The 22,634-nt window shown below is 39.0% G+C and overlaps 3 protein-coding genes across 5 annotated transcripts in view; 2 read left to right on the forward strand and 1 right to left on the reverse strand.

Moving 5' to 3' along the window:
* The window catches only part of LOC134678804 (zinc finger protein 883-like), a 37,157-nt gene extending 14,958 nt beyond the window's left edge, over positions 1–22,199 (forward strand). Inside the window, exons 2-7 of one of the 2 annotated variants that reach the window (XM_063537502.1) lie at positions 17,487–17,608; positions 17,691–17,816; positions 19,758–19,963; positions 20,657–20,812; positions 20,938–21,012; positions 21,422–22,198. In XM_063537502.1, coding sequence (XP_063393572.1) covers positions 17,490–17,608; positions 17,691–17,816; positions 19,758–19,963; positions 20,657–20,812; positions 20,938–21,012; positions 21,422–22,107 — 1,368 coding nt within the window. In that variant the 5' untranslated portion in view covers positions 17,487–17,489 and the 3' untranslated portion in view covers positions 22,108–22,198. Of the gene's footprint in view, positions 1–17,486; positions 17,609–17,690; positions 17,817–19,757; positions 19,964–20,656; positions 20,813–20,937; positions 21,013–21,421 lie in introns of those variants that run through there. The other variant, XM_063537503.1, reaches the window with a different exon arrangement.
* LOC134678358 (single-pass membrane and coiled-coil domain-containing protein 4) lies at positions 167–1,614 on the forward strand. Its single transcript, XM_063536908.1, has 2 exons — positions 167–295; positions 470–1,614. The coding sequence occupies exon 2, from the start codon at positions 477–479 to the stop codon at positions 657–659; it is 183 nt and encodes a 60-aa protein (XP_063392978.1). The 5' UTR covers positions 167–295; positions 470–476; the 3' UTR covers positions 660–1,614.
* On the reverse strand, positions 6,449–16,254 carry LOC134678806 (thiamine transporter 2-like). 2 transcript variants are annotated; one of them, XM_063537506.1, is made up of 7 exons: positions 15,834–16,254; positions 14,515–14,645; positions 13,881–14,025; positions 13,175–13,314; positions 9,713–9,901; positions 8,224–8,441; positions 6,449–6,725 (listed from the first exon to the last, which is right to left on the reverse strand). In XM_063537506.1, exons 1-7 carry the CDS (start codon positions 16,066–16,068, stop codon positions 6,485–6,487), a joined length of 1,299 nt encoding a protein of 432 aa, XP_063393576.1. In that variant the 5' UTR covers positions 16,069–16,254; the 3' UTR covers positions 6,449–6,484. The 2 variants fall into 2 exon arrangements, with proteins under 2 accessions (XP_063393576.1, XP_063393575.1); XM_063537505.1 differs by having other exon boundaries at positions 9,713–9,904.
* Positions 22,200–22,634: the final 435 nt, after the last annotated feature.

Genomic DNA, 22,634 nt, shown 5'->3' on the forward strand with positions numbered 1-22,634 from the left:
AAAGTCAGGCGTCATATCCACTCGGCCACCACGGCTTTTTGACAAGATTTGCTTGACCAAATTTATATCCTACGCCGTAGTCCTGCGAGGCGGACTACAAGGTAGGCGTGTGTGAACGGGGGGCTTTAGCAAAGTCGGCTGTCTGGCAACTCTGCTAGTGCTGTCACTGTCATAAGTCATAACATAAAAATGTACACACACCATCTACGTGGCTAATTCTTACATGTTCGCAGGAGAACTTTTATGAAGTTCTGCTTTTGTCATTATTTTTTTCTGGATATCTTTTTAAGAGAAGGTAGCTATTTACATGTTTTCTAAATATGACTAGATTGGACCTCATAATCGTCACCGCATTTAACGAAGTAATACATTGTTTTGAACATTACAATCTTAAGTTTTAAACCATCTTTTATATTCGTGTTAATTATTGTGAATCGAAGTTTAACTTTACCATTTTATTGTTTATTAGAGTCACCATGAGAAAACTGAAAGGTGCAGTTAAAGAGACGGCTAAACAAAAACGTGAGAGGAAGCAAGAATTCGCTAAAACAAGACAACAATTGCATACAGTTGTTTTGCCCACATTTGCAGTGATCTTCATTTTAATCTGTATATATGTTTACTTCAAGACCAGGCCTGCTTCCATGCAATATGCTTAATAAGAATAAGATGCAATTTCTACTATATCCTGACAATTTACGTTGTGTACCCATTTGTCCTCACACCACATCACCGCCGCCAAACATGAGGCAGGGACAGATGGGAATGAGTTATATGAATGCACCTATTCCCATATGTGGTCGGCAGGGACAAATGGGAATACACCCAATCCCATAATTATTGTGTATGTAATATATAAGCACATTGAAAACATGCTTGGGCATGGACCGGTCGAACCATGCCGTAGCATATTATAACTATCACATGCATGATGATGACAACTGCATTTATGTAAAATAGATATTGGTAATTATAAACCCTCTGTCACATTCCGCCTAGTACCTACTTATGTGTAATAGATGTTACTTTAACATAATTTGTAATTATTATATGCCTGCGAAAGTTAACACTGACTACCGAGAACCCGCCTGGTAGGTACTCGTAATATTTGCTCAGATGCCGGACAACCTGCCCAGCGGGTTCTTTTGTACGCAGATATAGACGACCGGTTTCTGGGGTAGTGCGCCGTTTTTTGCCCGGTTACGAAAGTGTTAAAACAAATGCCTACTGTGTCTGTATAGCCCAAAACTATGTTGGGATGAATTTTAGGCAATATGTATAAGCAACATCTGGAAGTTAAGCTCCACTATCCTAACTTTTGGGAAGAGGAATGTCTACTTTTGTTTTTTTTTTTGTCTGTCCCTAATAAATGCCACAGGGCACAAATATTTATCATTAGCATTCATGTCGGGATTTAGTAAGGAAATACAAAGTAGAGTTTTATTTGGCATCTGCCAGGTTGTGAGTTAAGCAATCCATAGTATTTTAATGAAGTAAAGTGATTTAATCTTATTCCTTCCATATATTAAACATTCCAATGATTTTAAATTAGAATATCAAATAAAGCAATGTTTTTGATGTAATGTAAATGAAAATATATTTTCTGAGAACCTAGAGACTTAGTTTTATTTAGAGCACAAGTTATGAATTTCAGAATGTACACATGGGGCAAGAACTCTCGTATTTGTGTATGACGTTGCTCAGGTACAGTCGGAGAGGTAGAGCTTCTCTCCTGGTCTACCAACCTTTTGTAAGTGGAGTATATGTACAAAGTTACAAACACATGAGTTAAAAGGGACAAAGGGCTTGTATAAGGGAAGGCCGTCTACAAGCTCTTTCATACCCAGCGAACTGATATATATGGAAGTATTCTGTCCGCTCAGTTATGACCCAACGTAAACTATTCGATTGTAGGCGGTGCTTGCAAACTATTCGATTCGCAACTTCAGTTCGTCCGAGATGACAGTCAGTGACGGATGACTAAATTGATTTATAAAAACAACGTTTTTTTGTAATTAAAAATGTCTTCATGTGTCGTGAAGTAGTGCAGAAATTATTTTAGTTCATACCAAGGATAGTGGAATCACTTTTCACTTGTAGTAAACAGATAACTTCAGTAAAATTTGGAATAAACATGACGATTTGTTTTCAATACTACCGTGCTAAGCTAAAACGTAACAACTGCATACGACTTTCATAACAACATACGACTTTTTAAATTGCGAGGATAATAGGGATGGTGTTATGCCAAATGAAGTAGACTATTTTATTAACTTGTGCTTGGTTTAGGTATTTTCTATATAATTATAAATGTAGTAATGAATTCTTTCATACAGATTTGTATTTTCCTTTTTTATTTCATGAGATGGAGCTGTAAAAAAAACTACCTAATTATTCCAAATTAATAATCAAATTTGATATTATCATTTTACATTACTTTCCATTCAGATTCCCACAAGATGCTATTCGCAGAGAACTATGGAAAAAAGCTGTCCAATTAGAGAGACATGAAATTAAGTAGATGCCTGGAAAGATATCTAGAATATGTTCTATTCATGAGATATAACTCGTGAGATAATCATACCCGGTCTCCTATATGTAGATACACTTCCACTGAATTAATTTAACAAATACACACACAATATGCTGGCGCGCAGGTTTGCCAGGTGTAACAAAGACGTGAAAAAGACGCTTTTTAAAGCTTTTTGCCAATCGTTTTACACCTGCAGCCTGTGGGCCAGCTATACTCAGCGAGCGTACAATGCTCTACGAATACAATATAACAACGTTTTTAGGATGCTAATGGGGCTGCCACGTCACTGTAGTGCGTCCGGAATGTTCGCGGAGGCGCACACAGATGACTTTTATGCAATTATACGCAACAGATCGGCGTCACTTATGCAGAGACTGTGTGGCAGTACCAATGGCATCCTGAAAACGTTGGCAGGTAAGATGGATGCACCACTGCTCATGCACTGGAATGGACTGCATGTGGCAGCCACAGATGCTGAGAAGTGGTGCATTTAGGTGCCTAGTTATATTTATTTTTTAGTATGTAGATAGGTTCATTATTAATAATTTGTAATTTTAATGTCACTAACCTTAATTAATTTTAAGATTTGTTGTACCTACTAACAATATTATGGATCTCTGGATTTGAAATAAATAAATAATTGAAATAATTGAAATTGAAATTATCTGAAAATGTTGATCATTCGAATCCACCCTCTACCGTCACATATATGTAGGTTCTCTCTCAAGCCATTTCCCTCAGTAGACAAGAGCGGCAAATTTAGAAAATGTAAGCGCGCGAACGGGTGTGGTCCCAAACAAAATTTTAATTTTGCACCTTTTTCTACTGACTAACTTGCTTGACCGGCTATATACATATAAAATATTTCCATTGGAACTGAAAGTGGGGATTTATTGTGACTCCGCCTATTCAAATATTTTTGACCCGATTCGTGTACCCGTGTAAATTTTGCAGACTGAGGGTAGCCAGTCCGATTTCTAAGATCAAGTTCGCCATTACTATGGGGTACTTGATCTTAGAAAAACGGACAGACTATACCTGAACGTGAATTCGCACTGCCATACAGATTGATAATAAAATATACAAAATACTTATTATAGCGGAATACATTTATACCACAATTATATAGGGTACATCGCCAATTATTAGCCAGTTTTCAATTACTGGCCACCTATACTAAAATGAATTCTGTGTATAGGTGAATAGAACTCATTTTTGTAAGAGGCGGCCAGTTATTGAACGAGTGGGTTGTGGATAAATTTCAGTTACTGGCCATTTTCCTTATACTGAAAATGAGTTTTATTTATCTGTAAATAGAATTCATTTTTGGAATAGGTGGCCAGTAATTGAAAACTGGCTAATAATTGGATTTTCGTACCTTATATACTAAAATGAACTTTGTTCACCTATAAATAGAAATCAAATTAAGTGGCCAGTAATTGGGGGGTGGCTAGTAATTGGCGATGTACCCTATTTACTTCTGTCGAGTTAGTCTGTCATTTCATAACAACATTTTAACTAGTTATCTTTTAATCTGCATTAAATTATTATACGTGAATTATTTGACTGGTTCTTCAATGTATGGCATAAACCTGTCCCTGTCCATGTCATATTCTAATCAAATATGAACCGCGAACTCTCAGCGGCCAGTACGTACAGCAAGAAGGTTATTAGCGGATTAATGTCGCTGATTGGTAGTTATTGACATTATATGCATTTCATCTACACTTAGCTATGTACCATTAGTGTAATAAAGATGACTATTATTTCGTTTACCAGCTTTGATTACAGGCTCTGTAAACGCGTCGTCTTATTTGAATGTAGGCGTAATTGTGTATGTGTGCTAATTTGGCCCGAGAATTTGAACGGTAATGTTCCTAAAGGCGGTATCCATGGTTATATATTATATATGATCGCAGTTCATACCTCTTTCGGCCCGACATCTGACAAGTGGGAACGGGCTCTGACAAATCTACATCAAATAACATACATATGATATGTGCGGTGGGGCAGAATACTTTTTCAAACCAAGCACTTCCACTACAAGATGTAGTATATCCACACCATCCAGACGTACAAACACGTAGGCACAAACAAAAAAAACTGCAATGTAACATATATCTAGCTATATTTTCTTATTAAAATTATCAACTGTGATACATCAGATGTACTATAATGTTACATAAATTAAATATATATAATATCATTAATTTTGTATATTAAAAAAAATACATTTTATTACATATATAGATGGGTATGTTCTTTCAGTCTAATATTAAATAGGTATAATAACTGTTAGTTACTATAAACGTTTTCTGACTAAAAGTCGCTTGTATTGAGTTTGAGATGGGCACATAAGTCCATAAATTCAGCTGCCTAACTAGGTGTAAAATAAGTTACATTTATATGTAAAATGCATATCTTAAATGTCTAAAACAAAACGAAGTCAAAAAATCTACAGGGAAACTCTTCTACTACCATTAAAATTAAACGTTATAAACCATCTAGTTCAAGTTCAGTCATCAATATAGTTATTATCGTAACGCGACCTACGGCTAACACCAATTCAGACTGACATATTTCCTAGCGTGTGCGTAACTTACTTTCTCGCTCGTACTAGCATATTAGTGCGAGCGAGATGTACTCAATAGTAATAAGTTGTTGTAATCCATACATTGGGTTAGATAGGTTAGAAATAATAAGTTGTTAGAGTGTTAGAAACTTAAGTCTTATTTTTACCCGTGTCTTATATTTACCCTAGCTGACCCTAAGGGTAGATAATCAAATGTACCACAAATGAAAAGCCATACAGGTCAAATCTCGACTCAAAATAAATACACTACATCTAGATTCTGGCGATCTACCATGAGCTGCGTTTGATGTATGGAGTCGCGCGCGAGAACGCAACTCATGCTAGCAGGTCTGGTATAGATTCTACAATAACACGCTTTAGGTTGCTATTAGCTAGGTAGTATACATATAAAATCACATCTATCACAGTGTTGTTTTTTCTATCTACAATATCTAATTATCTACACAGGTAGATATTTGGTGAATTACAGTCACGAAATTTGATGGTTTGGAATCGAAAAGTGCGGACCCTTCAAATTTCGTGACTGTATACATAAAAGCCTGTGTAAGTAGGTAATAGCAGCACTATCAACTGACCATCATCAGTAGGCCTAGCACATGATTGGCGCGACAGTATCTCGGGGCGAGATAGAGTACGCCGTCTTTTTCTAACTGTTAATTAAAGTGGGACGGGCAGTCTATCTCGCCGCGAGATACTGTCGCGCCAATCATGTGCTAGCGTTTTATGCTAAGTATGCGTTATGCTATAAATGTTATAAATTCATAACATAATTACAACATTATAATGATGATAACTTTGGATTGATCGTCCTACATACTTGTATATAAATGCTGACTAATAATAATAACATGGCAGATATTTCACTTTTACTATATTTAATTAAGATTTGTTGCAAGTGTGATGAAAACGAGTATGTGTAAAATCGTAAAACCGAGTCATTATTGTATTTTTATGTGGAATTCTAACACGTTTTTATTGTATTGTTGTTGCTAACTAATTTTAATGAATACCTAATGTTAGTATTATAATTATAGCAAGATTGGAAACCATGAACTGCACACTGGCATGGAAAGGCACAAATGTACCTAGCGCTGCCGCCTTCAATGTAAGTAGGAGTGGGCCGTCGCCCGCGGTCTCGCGCTCCAATACCTTTCGGGCACAGTGAAAAAAAAAGGCCTCGCAGATGTGATTTCGCCCACGGCTAGATTAGTTCACGCTACGTCACTGCCAACGACTGTGAGCCTCGGCCTCCCGTTGGCGTCGAACGCTCCAGCTTTATATTGTATGGGAATATTCCAAAAATTGTACTGTGCCTGCGGTGGTTGTTACTTGTTAGAAGCCAGCCGTCAGTAGTAGCGCTAGTGGTCGGCGGCAGCCTTCTGCTGGCGGCAGGTGTGCGCGGCCCAGCCCAGCAGCCAGCCCGCCGCCAGCAGCAGGTAGAGCGCGCCGAGCGCCGCGTACATCGCGTCGGCCTGCAGCGCCAGCGCCTGGTTCAGCACCAGCGTCAGCAGTGACTGCAGCACCGCGCCCACGAACATGTTGATGCCGAATATCAGCCCGAAACAGCTCTCGTCGCTCAGCTGACTCGCTATTTTGGCACTGAAAAGACATAACATATTCATTGTATGACGAGTCATCGAGCATCGAGGGATCCAATGAAGGAGAATTACAGGATAGCAAAAAATACCCGTTCAGTGAATCCAAAATATTATTGCCACCTTTTACTTTTACATTTAAGTACGTCTGTCAGAATGACAGTAAAAAAAGAGGAGCATGTCAGGGCATGCTTAGTTGCCCGGTGGCAAGGCCTGTTCACTTCCTAAGAAAGTTATGTCCCCAAATAATTGCGCATGTGTGCGCCTGAAGCTTCTATGTGTGCGTTGGCCTCCGAGAAAAAGTTGCGAGTAATAAAAATAAAAACATTTTTCTACAGCAACATTGCTCCCAACTCTGATTTAAATTATCACGAATTTTATACACAATTAATCATAAAACGGGACTTAAAACGCTTAAAACTTAATTACACGCGATTAAGTTTTATAATGAATATTTGCTTCCAACTGTCTTTATCAATATTCATAAAATATATGGAGGGTAGGTACGTCTACCCACCATAATAAAAAAATATATTTGTCAATGACTCTGTCCAACTGCTGTGGTTAAAGTTCATAACGAAAATTTTATTTATTAAATCTTTAAATAATAAATACAACGTAGCGGTACAACCACTTAAGACTGTAAGTCTGTACCTACATACTTACATAGATTACAGCAATGCACATAGAAAATGTGCTAAATGCGAAGCAACGGCTGTTGAAGCAGCCAGAGTGAAATTTATACAGCTTTAGTGGGTTCAGAAGGAACCGAGTCATAACGCATCTGGAAAGCGTATTAATTAACCGTGAAGAAATGTATGAATGAATACAAGTTAGAAATCTGTGTAAAATGCCGTGTGTAAAGTGTAGTGTATCTGTGTGTAAAGTGTAATAGGTAGGCATGCCTAATGTTATTTGTATTATACTGAAAACTTTGTGAATGCGCTTTATTAATGTCTATTTTTATTAAGTTGTCAGGGTTTAATTTTCAGTGTATATTTCTATATGTAAAACATAATACAATGTTATAAACATAAATATGCCTTTTATTTAAATCAATAGATAATACCACAAACAAGGGGTAATATTTGCATCTTTCATATATTTCGTGATATGAAGATAACAAATATGTTTATCAACATAATTACTATATACCTATAATACCAATACCCGCCAGGCTAAACCGGTTGTCAACTTTAGTTCCATTGGTACACATCGAGGGCGCCAGTAATATAAACGTATAAACGGTTGGGGACATTTTTTTGTATGGAGTTACCGTTCTTCTCCTAGTGAGTATTATATTCTTTGCCCGGTGGTTACTTGGTTTCATAGTTGCTTGTCCGTCATGTCCTACGGGTCACTTCTGCCAAATGTAATTAATGTGCCAAAATTATCCAATACCAAATCAAATCAGAAACTCGTGTGCTCGTCATATTGTGTGTACTCGTTTTTGAGGGTATGTCTGATTCTGGTTTTCATCAGTGACGGTTAACGTTACCAACCTGGCCATGGTGATGGTAAAGTGGAAGAGCGTCCCTAGCAGGACGTAGCAAGCGTAGGAGAGGTAGATGTCGGGCACGTAGGCGGTGAGCAGCGCGGCGGCGGCCTGCGCGGCGGCGGCGACGGCGGGCAGCGCCGGCCGCTCCGCGCTCGCCGCCGCCAGCGCGCCCGCCGCGCCCGCCAGCGTCGTCGCCGCTTCCACCGCCCCGTTGTAATCCACCTGCACCAAATCATGTTTAAAAACAGATTATACACGCCCCCTCTGTCTCTCAATAAGATTTAACCTTTTGAACGCCACAGACGGCAATTGACGTCAAAGCAAAATCGTGACAACGACGCCAAAGACGGCATTTGACGTCGATCGTTTTTTGATGAAAATCTACTGAAAAACACCCCACTTTTAGGTTGACATTATTTATTCACAAAACTAATTTTATCCCCGTGGCGTCAGTGGCACGGCAAATGGATACGCCGTTTGGCGTTCAAAAGGTTAAACTCAACAAGAGCCGGTAGTAAGTGGTTTACTAGCGTCTTCCGAGCGTCGGCGTCTAGTCAACACTATGGCTGGTGCTCGACGCAACGTTGGCGCACCTGCGCAGCGGTGTCTACGCTAACTACTTCTAAACTAAACCAAACGACTAAACGCCAACGCTCAAAAGACGGTAGTGTGGGGTGGACCTAAGAATAGAAACAACGGAGGCCGCAGCTTCGGTCAATGTGATTAGTAATTGGTTCAATTAAAATGAATAAAAACTGTGACGTCATCGACAGTTATTGACTTGTGACGTTATTGAATCTTGGTCATGTTTTGATAGAAGTGATAGGTATTCGAAGTCAAACCTATATGTGTATAAAAACCGGGCAAGTGCGAGTCGGACTCGCGCACGAAGGGTTCCGTACCATAATGCAAAAAAAAACGGTCACCCATCCAAGTACTGACCCCTCCCGACGTTGCTTAACTTTGGTCAAAAATCACGTTTGTTGTATGGGAGCCCCATTTAAATCTTTATTTTATTCTGTTTTTAGTATTTGTTGTTATAGCGGCAACAGAAATACATCATCTGTGAAAATTTCAACTGTCTAGCTATCACGGTTCATGAAATACAGCCTGGTGTTTACCAGTTCTGTTCGTTTTGACAGACAGACCTACAGACGGACACCGGAGTTGTAGTAATAGGTCCCGTTTTTACCCTTTGGCTACGGAATCCTGAAAAGGTCTATTCGCCGTCATTCGTACTTGGCTCACATGGTACGCTGCATGCAAGGTATGTTTGTGAAGTGCAGCTTCGTGAGATACAGCCTGGTGACAGACGGACGGACGGACGGACCCGTTTTACCCTTTGGGTACGGAACCCTAAAAAATTAACACGTACTAGATTACATTTGTAAGAGCAGTCTGACTGCATTATGTTAGGACCTGGTATTATTAAATACTACCTTTTAACGTAACAACGATACGAACAGACAAGCCCCACCCCAAGAGAAGCTAACCTTGTGTTCGTGGTGCTGCTGGATCTGCTGCCAGAGCACCTGCATGTAGTACTGCGCGTGCGTGAAGAGCGCGAGCGCGGCGGCGTAGAGCGCCGACCACGCCAGCACGCGCGGCCGCCGGTACGCGGCGCGCGCGTGCCGCGACACCAGCCGCGCGGCCCGCGTCACGTTCGCCGTCAGCGACTGCTTCTGCTAATCGATTATAGTTACTGTATTAAGATGCACCATTTTTTGTCAGCCAGATCTGGTCATCATTTTTTAAATAATATCAATTAAAATTGATCATGTAAATTTATTAGTTTTCCTTTAAGTAGTGATGTACCGACTATTGATTTGGCCAACTTGCCGACTAATCGGCTCTTGGGTGTTCGATAGTCGGTTTATGTCTAAATCTGAAGGAAGTTAGGTATTTGAAGATGGCCCAAGTTTCAAGGCCAGATTTATTTTATATCATAATCATAACAGTTTTGGAGCATCTGTTTGCATTGATCGTGTGAAAAGCCCCCTCCAGACTATGCGCGTGAAGCGGGCGAAGCCGCGAACGCAAGTGTGGCGTCGATTTCGCAGATTGTTCACGCCTTCGCGCCTTGTTCTCCGTTTTTTGTCGGTATTTCGGCCCGCGTCAAAGGAGACGCGAAGCGCGAACTTGCAAGACTCCACATTACACAATATTTTGGCTCCTCTGTGGCAAGATAAATATGAATTATATTATGATTATATTATATTAAGCAGCTATATTTTACGGTTTTACAATAAAACAAAATGGAAAAACAGCTAAATCACGTATGATGCCATCTTATCTTATCTTATTGTTTTCGGGGGCCCTTGCGGATACACTTCGACCCATAGGGATCTTTTGTGCAGTTACCCCCTAGAAGAGATCCGTCAACTACTCAAGAGCTTTTCCCACCATATCCATGTGTCGGATGATGGAGCTCATGGGTAGCGTTTTAAAGTCCTTTGGTTCCAGGTATCCTGCTCCAAAGTCCTTCATTCTTTGTCTGGCGAGGGCGTGACATTCACACATTAAGTGTCTTACTGTCTCTTCCTCTTCGCCACACATACGACAATCGGTGTTGTCAGAGTGTCCCATCTTGGCCAGAAATCCTTTGACCCCGTAGTGGCCAGTAAACACCCCCGTTATGATTTGGAGTTGTCTTTTGCTAAGTTTCCAAAGCTTTTTGCTCCAGCCGGAGTCTATTCCTTGCATAAAGAGCTTTGCATGCTTTAGACCCGTCAGACTATCCCATTCTTTCTGGTGTTTAGTCTTGGTATGGTCTTTAATAGCCGTTGTGATGGTTCCCTGTGAGAGCCCCACGAATGGTTCCGGACCTATAAGGTTACTTACAGATCCGGCTCTGGCGAGTTCATCTGCATTTTCATTGCCTATGAATCCCTCGTGCCCTGGGATCCATACCAGTTGCACCCTGTTTTGCCTTCCAAGCTGGTTCAGAGCTTGGACGCCATTATATACCAGTCTAGAGTCCACTCTGGGAGCTTCGAGCGCTTTGAGAGCGGCCTGACTGTCGCTGAGTATATAGATATTCTTCCCTTGGGTTCGCCTAACTATATTCTCATGAACACAGGCAATTATAGCGAATGTCTCGGCTTGGAAGACAGTGGCGTAATTGCCCATGCTTATGCTACTACTAAAGTCATTTGCATAAATGCCTACGGTACGGGGGCACCAGATTCTGTCTTAGACCCATCTGTGTACCATATAATGTCGTTTACATCAGAGATTGGTGCTTCAAGACCTTCGGTCCACTCAGCCCTTGTTGGAATTTTAACGTTAAAATTCTTATGGAACACAAACTTGGGTTGCATCTTATCGCAGCCCATGTCCGTAATCCTTTCCATGAAATTGTCGCATTCCATGTTTGTGTGTTTGGTCTTTGGCTTGCTATCGCTCCAGAGTCCTGTTAGGGTCAACCTGTGTAGCGATTTCCGCGCCTCAGATTGTATCACTAGGTGTAGCGGCGAGAGGTCTAGCAGTACCTCCATCGCCGCTGTTGGCGTCGTTCTAAACGCACCAGTAATAGCCATGCATGCCGTTCTTTGTATTTTCATAAGGGCATCCCTGCATGTGCTCTTTAGTGTCCTTGGCCACCATGCCAGGCATCCGTACAAGATGATAGGCCTTACCATCATGGTATAGATCCATCTTAGTACCTTTGGGTTTAGACCCCACGTTTTGCCATAAGCCGATCTACACATTCCAAACACTCTAAGTGCCTTGGTGGTTGTTAGTTCGACATGCTTTCTCCAGTTCAGCTCTTTATCTAGTGTAACGCCTAGATATTTCACTTCATTGGACATTTCCAGTACCCTTCCATAAAGCTTCAGCTGCTTCATGCCATTAAGGGTCTTTTTCCTGGTAAACGGTATTACTACTGTTTTGCCTGGGTTTATGGAGAGTTGATGACAGTTGCACCATCTTTCCACTTGCTTCAGTGCTTTATTCATGATTTCCGATACTGTTCCCGGGAATTTCCCGTTTACAAGAATCACTAAATCATCTGCGTACCCTACCGTATGTATTGGGCCTTTGTTTAGTTCTTCCAACAGTGAGTTAACTACCAGACTCCAGAGAGTTGGTGAGAGAACCCCACCCTGTGGACAACCCTTCGTAGCCGTAGCTAATATTTCATCTCCCATAAGGGAGGATTTTATTAGTCGGCTATTTAGCATAGTACCAATCCATCTACAGATTGTTGGTTCTATGCCATGTTTAGATGCTGCAATATTGATTGCCTGATACGTGGTGCGGTCAAATGCCCCCTCCACGTCTATAAAAGTGGCCAGACATAGTTCTTTGTTCTCTATCGCCTGTTCCGCTCTGGTTGTCACCAGGTGTAGTGCCGTTTCAGTCGATTTACCCGGCTGATACGCACACTGCAATTGGTGCAGCGGATGCCTCTTAAGAGGACCATCCCTTATGTGTCTGTCTACCAGTTTCTCCAGTGTTTTGAGGAAAAACGATGACAGACTTATCGGCCTGTATGATTTGGCTTCTGTGTAATCTGCTTTGCCTGGTTTAGGCAAGTACGTTACCTTTACCATCCTCCACACACGCGGTACGTGTCCGAAGGCTATGCACGCTCTGTACAGTCTACCTAAGTGCGGTATTAGTACATTAGCGCCCTCTTGTAGTAGTATGGGGTAGATTCCATCTGGCCCCGGGGCTTTGTATGGTTGAAATGTGGATAGTGCCCATTGTATCTTATCGTGATCTACTACCTTTTTAGACGTGTCCCAGTTGTATGATGCCATAGATAACTAACAGTTAAACTCGATCAGCTGATGCTTTTCCGCCATATTGCCGCAAACCAAACTGCGAAATCGCCATGAAGTGTGCGAGTGTGGAGTCATACGTCAACTTCGCGATATGTTCGCTCCGCGACGTCGCGCCGCCATTCACGCACATAGTCTGGAGGGGGCTAAACACACAACAGTAGGTACCTTAACTTTTGGTAAAATCTGATCCTTAGGTGGGTGGAGATTCTCCTGAAAGTTGCTTATGATAGAAGAGCGCCGGTGGAAGTAGATCCCGAAGTCTACAGACGGCAACCAAAATGCCCATATGGTAGCCAGTATCTGAGCTGAAATGGTAATAATAATGTAGAAAGTATGTTAGAGATATAAATAATTCAACTTAAAATGTAAGGTTTACTCGGGTAATTCCGAATGTCGAAAACTGTCGGATAATTCCGAAAAGAGACTTTTATTATGATGGAATTAAGGGTGATTGCCATCTGAATTTCGGAATTATCCGACATTCGGTATTACCCGAATACACCTTACGTCTCTTCAGATGGCATGTAATACCTAAATAAGCTCTACGGGAGTATAATCTTTTTAACAAACCACTCGTGACAATAACTTGAGCTGATGTCTGTCAGTTCTAGTTATCGCAAGTTTCAAGAAACATTTTTGCTGTCTGGAAGCGATACCACAATGCTTTTCATTTATTTCTAAACTGGAAAAATCACTGTCTAGGGTGAGCCTCAAACTCGCGACTTTAGGTCACTAGCAAATCGCACTTAGCCCATGCCATGCTGAAATGGAGACACTCTCACTTGGTCAATTATTACCTATTATTTAAACAGTTTCTTCGCCAGTAGAGCTCTATAGCTCTACTGGGTATAGTAAAAGGCATGATAGTTACAAGAGAATGTAATGTAGTTGAGCTCTCGGTAGTCCATGAGGTGCAGGTGCGTGAGCAGCTGCGCGGTGACGCCGGACAGGAAGCGGCCGGACAGCGCCGCCACGCGCGCCAGCGACGTCACCCGAGCGTACTTTGATGTCTCCACCTACCACACAGACGAATGTTAGACTCGTTTTCTCATGTCGCTGCTATATACCAGTCGCCGTAAAAATCGCAAGTCTCAATAGAATATCAAGAGAAACGGCAAGTTTACATTTGTGAATATACAAAATATTTACGGCAAAAATATCGCAAGTCTTAATAGAATATCGAGAGAAACGGCAAGTTTACAGTTGTGAATATACGAAAGATTTACGGCAAAAATATCGCAAGTCTTAATAGAATATCGAGAGAAACGGCAAGTTTACATATGTGAATAATTATACGAAATATTTACGGCAAAGGTAATAAAAAGATTTATTTTACTGAAACGACTATTTCTCTGAAAGACAAATTCACTACAGAACAACACACCTAGCACACTAGCCTAGTAGAACTATTATATCTTAATACTTCAGGAGTATTATTAGGCTAGGAAGAGTTAGACAACCTACACCACTAGCATCATAGTTAGTTACTCCAAGAATCAAATTACCTTTGCATACATATATGTGTAATATGCGACTTCAGTAGCCATATATAATCCGTACAAGAATTGGCTCACATACAACCATTCTATGCTTGTAGTCCATAGCAGTATAGCATAGATTGATATTCCGCACAGTCCTAAAATAAATTAAGCCATGATAAAATTACGTTACCTACAGTCAAAAATGGTTAAAATTTGATGGAAATTCTTAGTACATTTAGAGGTTCATGGGTCTTATGATTACATTTTGCATTACCTACTGCAGTAATCTTTTACAGTAAGATTAGGATTATAAATGGTTATAAAGTACTCATTTATCACCAGTTTATCACAGACTTGTGTTGTGTACTTAGCAATGAATTATATGAGAGGTATTAGCAGGGGCCTATTGCATACATTAATTATAATGCTTACCCTTAGGTATTAGATCTGATAAAGAGAATTGTAGTTAATTGGCGTTATTGGAGTTACAGTCAAGGTATTAAATATCAGCATGTAGGGTGACTGCTCTAGTTATTGGACACTCTTAATAATAAGGCTTTGATCAGCTTGTTTCTTTCTGATTTGTTAATAGGAGTGGCCAATAAGCATACTGCCCTCCTAAGCCGAATAGCAGTATCTCAAAAACAAATGACATTGAAAATGGAATTTTCTGTTAAAAAATGAAAGGTATATGTTTGCATTAAATGTTTATTTGAGATACCGTTAATTGGCTTAACAGGGCAGCATAGCAGTCATCCTACAAAGGACCAGAAATATGTACACATATTGCCTACATGTATATATGTTAATAAGTACAGTGGAGTTCAAAAGTGCATGGATACATGTTGACCGTAATGCCTTAATATGACGGTTGAAACATCTCCATGCATCATGTTATGTTATGCATATACATGCAAAATGCTATGTTAACAAACATGTGTTAATCACTAATAGCCACATGATGAAATTTTATATCATTTAGGTGCAGCGGCGTGGTGTTAACAGAATTTGTATGAACAATTTCAACCCTAATGATTAATTAGCATTGATTATGTTAATATTAACCTTAATTTAACATTTCAGTTGGAATTATCTATACCTATGCTGCACCAATAATGCTATAAAATGTATGTCTGATCCCGGAAGTCACACACGCTCCTTTGCTACCAGATAATTAGTAAATAACTCATCCTTGGCCCTATGCCTGAAGCTATGAGGTTCATGCACAAGTTATACAACATCCTCAAGGGCATGCTTCCACTCAGTCTAATGGAGTGATATATTGAGCTTGATTTGATGAGCTTATGCAATTAATGTCAATTAAATAAATAAAGTATACTAACCTGACAAAATAATCACGGGTTTGAATCGCAGAAAATCTGTTATTAAAAATATCACTATTAGGACTGCCATATAAGAATATGTTCCTACTGGGTAAACATCACGGAATAACTGCTCAGAGGTTACATTTCGCCATTCTCCACTTAAAAATTCTGTAACGAAGGGTTCAGATGGCCTAATCTCACGTAATGTCCCAAAAGCGCAAAGTATGAGAGTTATTTTGAACCATTCCAACATTTTAAATAATATTAAAGTAGAATGAATAAGTTGTTATAAGTTAGTAAACAGCAGAAGATGAAAGTCACACGTTCAAAGAACAATTTGGCAGCAGACTGTATGTAATGTTAAGTCCTGAACTATTTCAATTTAGGTTCGCGCTAAATGGAACTACTTATGTAAAGTTGTGAGAAGTCTGAACCCAATCTGAACCTACTGACACTGAAGGCAACTAACTGAAGTGAGTAACAGAGAAACTGAATCTGACATTTAATTGACAATGACATTGACTTTTTTTTATTATGGCATCGCGCTCCTAGCTGGCGCATTCAGCCAAACAAGTAAATGACATTGACTTTGAAAGACATGCCTGGGACATGCCGACAGGGCACGGAACCGGTATTTTTTAGAAACCCCGAAATAGACCAATATTTTGAATTATTTTATGCTTTTTACGTAAGACTGGATCATGCATGTATTTAGGTAACGAAATTGTGTTATCAGATTGTTTAATTAAAAAAGAAATAATAAACCAAAGAACGAAAAAGAACGTAATAATACCGGTATTTTTGTATGGAGCAAATACCGGTTTCCAAGCCCTGCATGCCGACGAGGGTACGTTCAGCAGCTCACGTTTTTTAAACATAATTGCTTTTTCCCGGTCTTTATAGAATAACAAAAGTGGTTAGAAATCTGCGCGACTTAGAACGACTTTTATCGCAAAACATTGAGAAACCGTGCGACGTAAAGCCCCCTCCAGACTATGCGCGAGAATCGCGGGCGAAGCCGCGAACGCGAGTGTGGAGTCTATTTCGCTGTCTGCGAAAATCGACGCCACACTCGTGTTCGCGGCTTCGCGCCGCGATTCGCGCACGAGTGTGGAGGAGGCTTATCAATCGTGAGAATGTATAATATATAGATGGTCAAGCAAATCTTGTCAGTAGAAAAAGGCGCGAAATTCAAATTTTCTATGGCCCAATATCCTTTCGCGCCTACATTTTTCAAATTTATCGCCTTTTTCTACTGACAAGAACTGCTTGACCAAGTATAAATAAATAGACCTTGGCCAAAAAGTAGTATTATGGGCGTAACGCGCGTACCTTGGTGTGGTGCGGTAGTCTGTTACGGCTGTAGGGCACTTATTATTATCTGCTCCATATATAATAGTTGTCATTTTGACTTTGACGTTAAACATCTTAGTTCTTGTTTTGCAGATTGTGATGTTATCATATTATCGTTACATTATCATTTCGCTATTTCTATATTGTTGATATTACCTATCCACAAAATTAGTTACAATAGTCACTCTTGCAAAGGCCCCGGACGGTACCATTTCCCATTATATAATAATATATTATCAATTATTTTGCAACTGCTTAGTTTATGACTCACATTCTTCATCGCTTGAAATGAAATATGAGTTATGAAAATTACGAAAAATCATGTTGAAGTGCGCTCATTGCGATAAAAAGTTCAAGTACGAGAGTGAGCGTAAGAGACATGAGGAAAGTCATTTCCCTCAGTTTAGTTGTATAGTGTGTGCAAAAAAATTTAGCTTTTTGTAAGTACTAGCTCTGTACTCAACACTCTGTTTGTTGTTTTATTCATTGTATAATTTGAATTAATTAGATAAAGTTTTGTAGGTCAGCATTGCGAAGGCACCAAAAGCAACATGAGAGGAAGGGCTCTGTGCGATGCAGTGATTGTGGGGGCTGCTTCCGCGATGATATCTTACTTAAGAGACACATGAAATATGCACATAAAGGCAAGTACTATTATTGTTGTTAGAAATAAAACTTACGCTGTGTTCTAACATTGTTTAGTGGTGTTAACTTTGTTTACTTTAGCTTAAAGGCTGGCGTCCACTAGACTCGCCGAGGCTCGAATCGAATCGCAATAATTCGCCTCCTATAATTTACTATGCAACTGCGTCCATTGACGAATAGCCGCGGCGTGCCGATTCGACTCTCCGCGCGTATTGCTCGTCAGGCGAATTTCTGCGGCTACGCGTTTCGACTCGACTCGGCGAGTCTAGTGGACGCCAGCCTTAACATGCAGGAATAGGTAATGCACATAGCAATTTGTAAATATAAATTCCAGTTCCTAGTTTAAAACTTTTAAAAGTATGATCTTGTTTATGTCCTAAAGAAGTGATAGTCTATTAATTAGTATGGAAGTGGGAGGGATGGATGCTTTGAATGGACATAGACATTATCATGCTTGTGGTGTAAAATGCATTTCTATCATAATAAGTAAAGATTTGCCTAGGTTTTTCTTACACTTGAGAGCCCCCATCTCACATTTTATAGTTTTACATCAGCAAGATGTTTTGTTTATTATTATTAGACTTGTATAAATTACCAGTCTCAACATGGTTATTCTTAAATTTTATTGATTTTGAAGGACAAAGGAATTACTATTCTGTAAAATATTGAAGATTAATGATATTAAGAAAATAAACAAACCATATATGCATTGGTCGCCTGTAGTTATCTATTGTGGTATTGTCTAAACATTATTTGAGTTATATATTTATTTACTCGACTAACTTCTGGCAAAAAACCACAAGTGTGGATATTGTTGCTACATTTTCTATATACACTACACTGTGTTTTTTAGGGTTCCGTAGCCAAATGGCAAAAAACGGAACCCTTATAGATTCGTCATGTCTGTCTGTCTGTCTGTCTGTCTGTCCGTCCGTATGTCACAGCCACTTTGTTCCGAAACTATAAGCACTATACTGTTGAAACTTGGTAAGTAGATGTATTCTGTGAACCGCATTAAGATTTTCATACAGAAATAGAAAAAAAACAATAAATTTTTAGGGTTCCCCATACATAGAACTGAAACTCAAAAATTTTTTTTTCATCAAACCCATACGTGTGGGGTATCTATGGATAGGTCTTCAAAAATGATATTGACGTTTCTAATATCATTTTCTTCTAAACTGAATAGTTTGCGCGAGCGACACTTCCAAAGTTGTAAAATGTGTGTCCCCCCCCCTGTAACTTCTAAAATAAGAGTATGATAAAACTAAAAAAAATATATGATGTACATTACCATGCAAACTTCCACCGAAAATTGGTTTGAACAAGATTTGGTAAGTAGTTTTTTTTTAATACGTCATAAACCGTAAACTGCAATTTTATTGTGTTACTTGCTGTTACGGAACCCTTCATGGGCGAGTCCGACTCGCACTTGGCCGCTTTTTTTATTTCCGTTAATTTCGAGGGTGCATTCCTGAGCTTAAATAAAGTAACTTTCTCAAAGACACAGATATGTATTCTAATTAACTCCATTTCGGAGATAATCAATAATTTATTTTTTTCCTTTAAGGCCTCTACAAGCGCTACTTGCCTTAGGGCCAGTTTACATATTGATTAGTGAGAATGAGTTATGAACATTTGCTACTAAACTTACGTACAGTCTCAGTCAATCGATGTTCTAAATGACATGGATATGTCACAGATTTCAATTGTATGGTTGAGTGAAATGTAATGCCTGTGTTACAACAACGCTACATGCTACAATTAATTAGTTTTTAAATTTAATTAAAAAAAAAGCAAACTGATTTTTTTTGAAAAATTATTTGTGCCATTTAGATCTCTTAAACGTACTTAACCATACCCCGAGTTAACGGAATTCAATAAAAACACGGCGTATACATATGTGTATTCTCAAAGACCTTGTTTATGTCAATTGGCAGGAAGTTACAGCTGCCCCGAATGTGTGGCCACGTTCAGCAGCGAGCAGGCGCTGCGCACACACTCCAAGACACATCAACCAGAATCAGAGCGAAGGTTCTGTTGCACGTTCCCGGGATGTAAGAAGAGATTTAACTTCCCCCATCACTTGAAACACCACGAGCTCACCCATACCAATGCTAAGCAGCACTTTTGTTATATTTGTGAGAAAGGTATTCATCATTTCCTCTTTATTAAATTTATTCTAAGCTATAAGTGAGGATAAATGCGTAAAGCTTGATGTAAATAGCGTTGCTATCGTTTAAAAGCAAAACACGTAGTTTAATTAGGTAGGTATGCCAAATTCAAAGAAACATTAACCACAACCTTTTGGGTTGGGTTCCTAATAGAACAATTTTGTTAAAGGCTTTTAGCTTATCCATGGTAGTTCGCTAGCTCTCTATTTTTTCTTTATAAACTGACCAGCGATTGACCTTAGTCTCACCTGATGGAAATTGATAGTATGTAGATAAAGCTCACTGGCTGGTTTAGTAACACTGCCAGCCTTATTCATTGTGCTTTTAAAGAGAACTCGCTGATTTTTTTTTAACTTGGTCTGGTTCAAAAGCTTCTAAACCAAAATATTTTTCTTATTATTATATGACTAAGAACGATTTTCTGTATGTAAGTGCAGAAATCTTTTTACTACATAACAGTTACACACTTAAGTGATTATTGGCTGTCCTTATCTTATTGCAAGCGAGTTTACGATTGGACAGTTAACTGCAATATCTATGGTAGAGTCTGTAAAACGCTGACTGCACAGACTTTGAAGTGACAAAGTGTGGTGGTGACACTATACACGTTAGGTATGTCACAGTTAGATAGGATTTTGACATTTATTATTTTATTATTAAATGTTTCAGGTTTCATCCAGTCTCATCATTTGAAAACTCATCTTAAAACTCACCACCCAGAAAATTGGTTATATTGTTTATTACCTGATTGCAAAAGTAAATTTACTTCAAAACATGCATTGAAGAAGCACATGTCCACACATAACAAATATAACAATTGTACAGGTAATTTATATCTCACAATACCTACTTATAGCACTGACAATTTGCTAAAATTGAATTATGTATGTGTTTATTGTTATAAAAGAGTAATTTAAAATAAACATACTTATAAATTTAATTTGTTATAGATACAAAATTAGACAGTGGCATCTCGTCCGATTCTAGTCCAGCAAATGACACGCACGGAAAAAATGTTGCCGGAGGTGAGTTATTGATGGAGTTTTCGTATATTCGTATTTGTTTACTTCAAAGGCCGATGATTAATTTAATATTCTTAGTAAAAAATCACTTAAAGCATCTAAATCATGTCACTCTATGAATGTTCCGGTACCTAATCCTTCCAACTATGGTAAGCACAACCATTATCCAGAAGTCTAAACTACATTATTTCATATTAATCATTAGTCTAAAGTTAAGTTTAGTAAAACTACGGTTTCGTCATGTCAGTCTGTCAATTTATTCAGAAACTAGGGGTATAATTATTCCTGAATTCTACCTTTACGGTATTGGTGTTAGAAAAGTGTTGTGTTGAAGATTGTAGGGTTCATAATTATAACACTGAATAGTGTTAAAACTAACATAGCAATTATTAAGAAAATAAAATTGTTGCAGAGAATGTTGAATGTATAACCTGCGGAAAATTAATAACACGCCTTCGTTACTTACATCACACTCTGAATTGTACTTCGGCACCTCAGGAACTTACTACATGTAACACATTAGAGGATGTGTTTATCCACCAGAGTGGCCCAGAACCCCGAAACTCTTCGGATAGTAGTTATGATCAGGCAACTCCAGGTACTTATGCGGATATTGCAAAGGAAGGTATTAATGAAATAAGTAATAATTCTACTACGGGACTTGAAGCTAATTTTGCTGTTAATGATGACGACAAAGCAAGGACCGGGTGTGCTGGGTGTAGATGCCTTGATGATCGAGCTCCGCCTTCTCATGTCATTGACAAAACTTCCAAGAAGTTAGATACTTCTAAACTTAACAATATGCCAGAATTAGAATATCGAAAAGATGGAATTATCAAAATCAAAGAGACATTTGACGCAGATATCATAATAGTACACAAAGTACCAGCAGAAAAGGAATCTAATGAGAAAATAGAACCAATTGATTTGAGAGATGTACCTTACAACAGCTGCAAAGCGGTATTAGGAAATTGCATAGTCAGTGATGACGGGAGCGTCGGAGAGGGGTGTCTATGTGCAAAAATGCTCGTCGACGAGCAAGTGAGCTCTCAAGAAATAGAAGAGTTGACCCCTAATCCACATGCTTTATGGGTTTGAGCATATTATTTATTTTCAGTTGTATGCCGTATGAAAAGATGCCCTTGTATTTATATTGTCTGTGATACCTACCAAATGTGACCATTATCTAAAATATATATCTATTTTTTTATAAACAACATACATTTTATTTTGCTTTAGTGAGTAGAATACAGACAGATGAACTTCGACAAAAGGGAGGGAGGGGACGCTAGTGTGCGTAAAGCACCATACACAAAGGTATCATACTTCATTCATTTGATGCTGGCTATATGAAACTCACCGTACACAATATATTTTTCACCACACCAGCTCGGAAAGGCTTACTTTGCATTTCAAAAACTAATAGCAAAGTTGCATTTTATTCACATATGAGGCAAAGTAATCAAATGCAAATTTTGAGTTGTTGTCTTATGTTTGCTGATAGAATTGACTTTTAAATGATGATTTTGGATGATAAATATTTAATTACATTCATTTTTGTTTTACCCCCTCGTGCTTTGAAACCCTCGCAACGCTCAAGATTCCATTTTTCGAACCACTCGCTA

The sequence above is a fragment of the Cydia fagiglandana genome, chromosome Z (genome assembly GCF_963556715.1).
Source record: "Cydia fagiglandana chromosome Z, ilCydFagi1.1, whole genome shotgun sequence".
Lineage (NCBI taxonomy): Eukaryota > Metazoa > Arthropoda > Insecta > Lepidoptera > Tortricidae > Cydia > Cydia fagiglandana.

Excerpts from the sequence above, each read along its gene's own strand:
- LOC134678358 (XM_063536908.1), top strand. The coding sequence starts at position 477 with ATGAGAAAACTGAAAGGTGCAGTTAAAGAGACGGCTAAACAAAAACGT.
- LOC134678806 (XM_063537505.1), bottom strand. The coding sequence starts at position 16,068 with ATGTTGGAATGGTTCAAAATAACTCTCATACTTTGCGCTTTTGGGACA. Across the intron at positions 14,646-15,833 it reads ACCCGTGATTATTTTGTCAG|GACTGTGCGGAATATCAATC; the intron begins GTTAGTATACTT and ends AATTTATTTTAG. Across the intron at positions 14,026-14,514 it reads ACACATATATGTATGCAAAG|GTGGAGACATCAAAGTACGC; the intron begins GTAATTTGATTC and ends TCTGTGTGGTAG.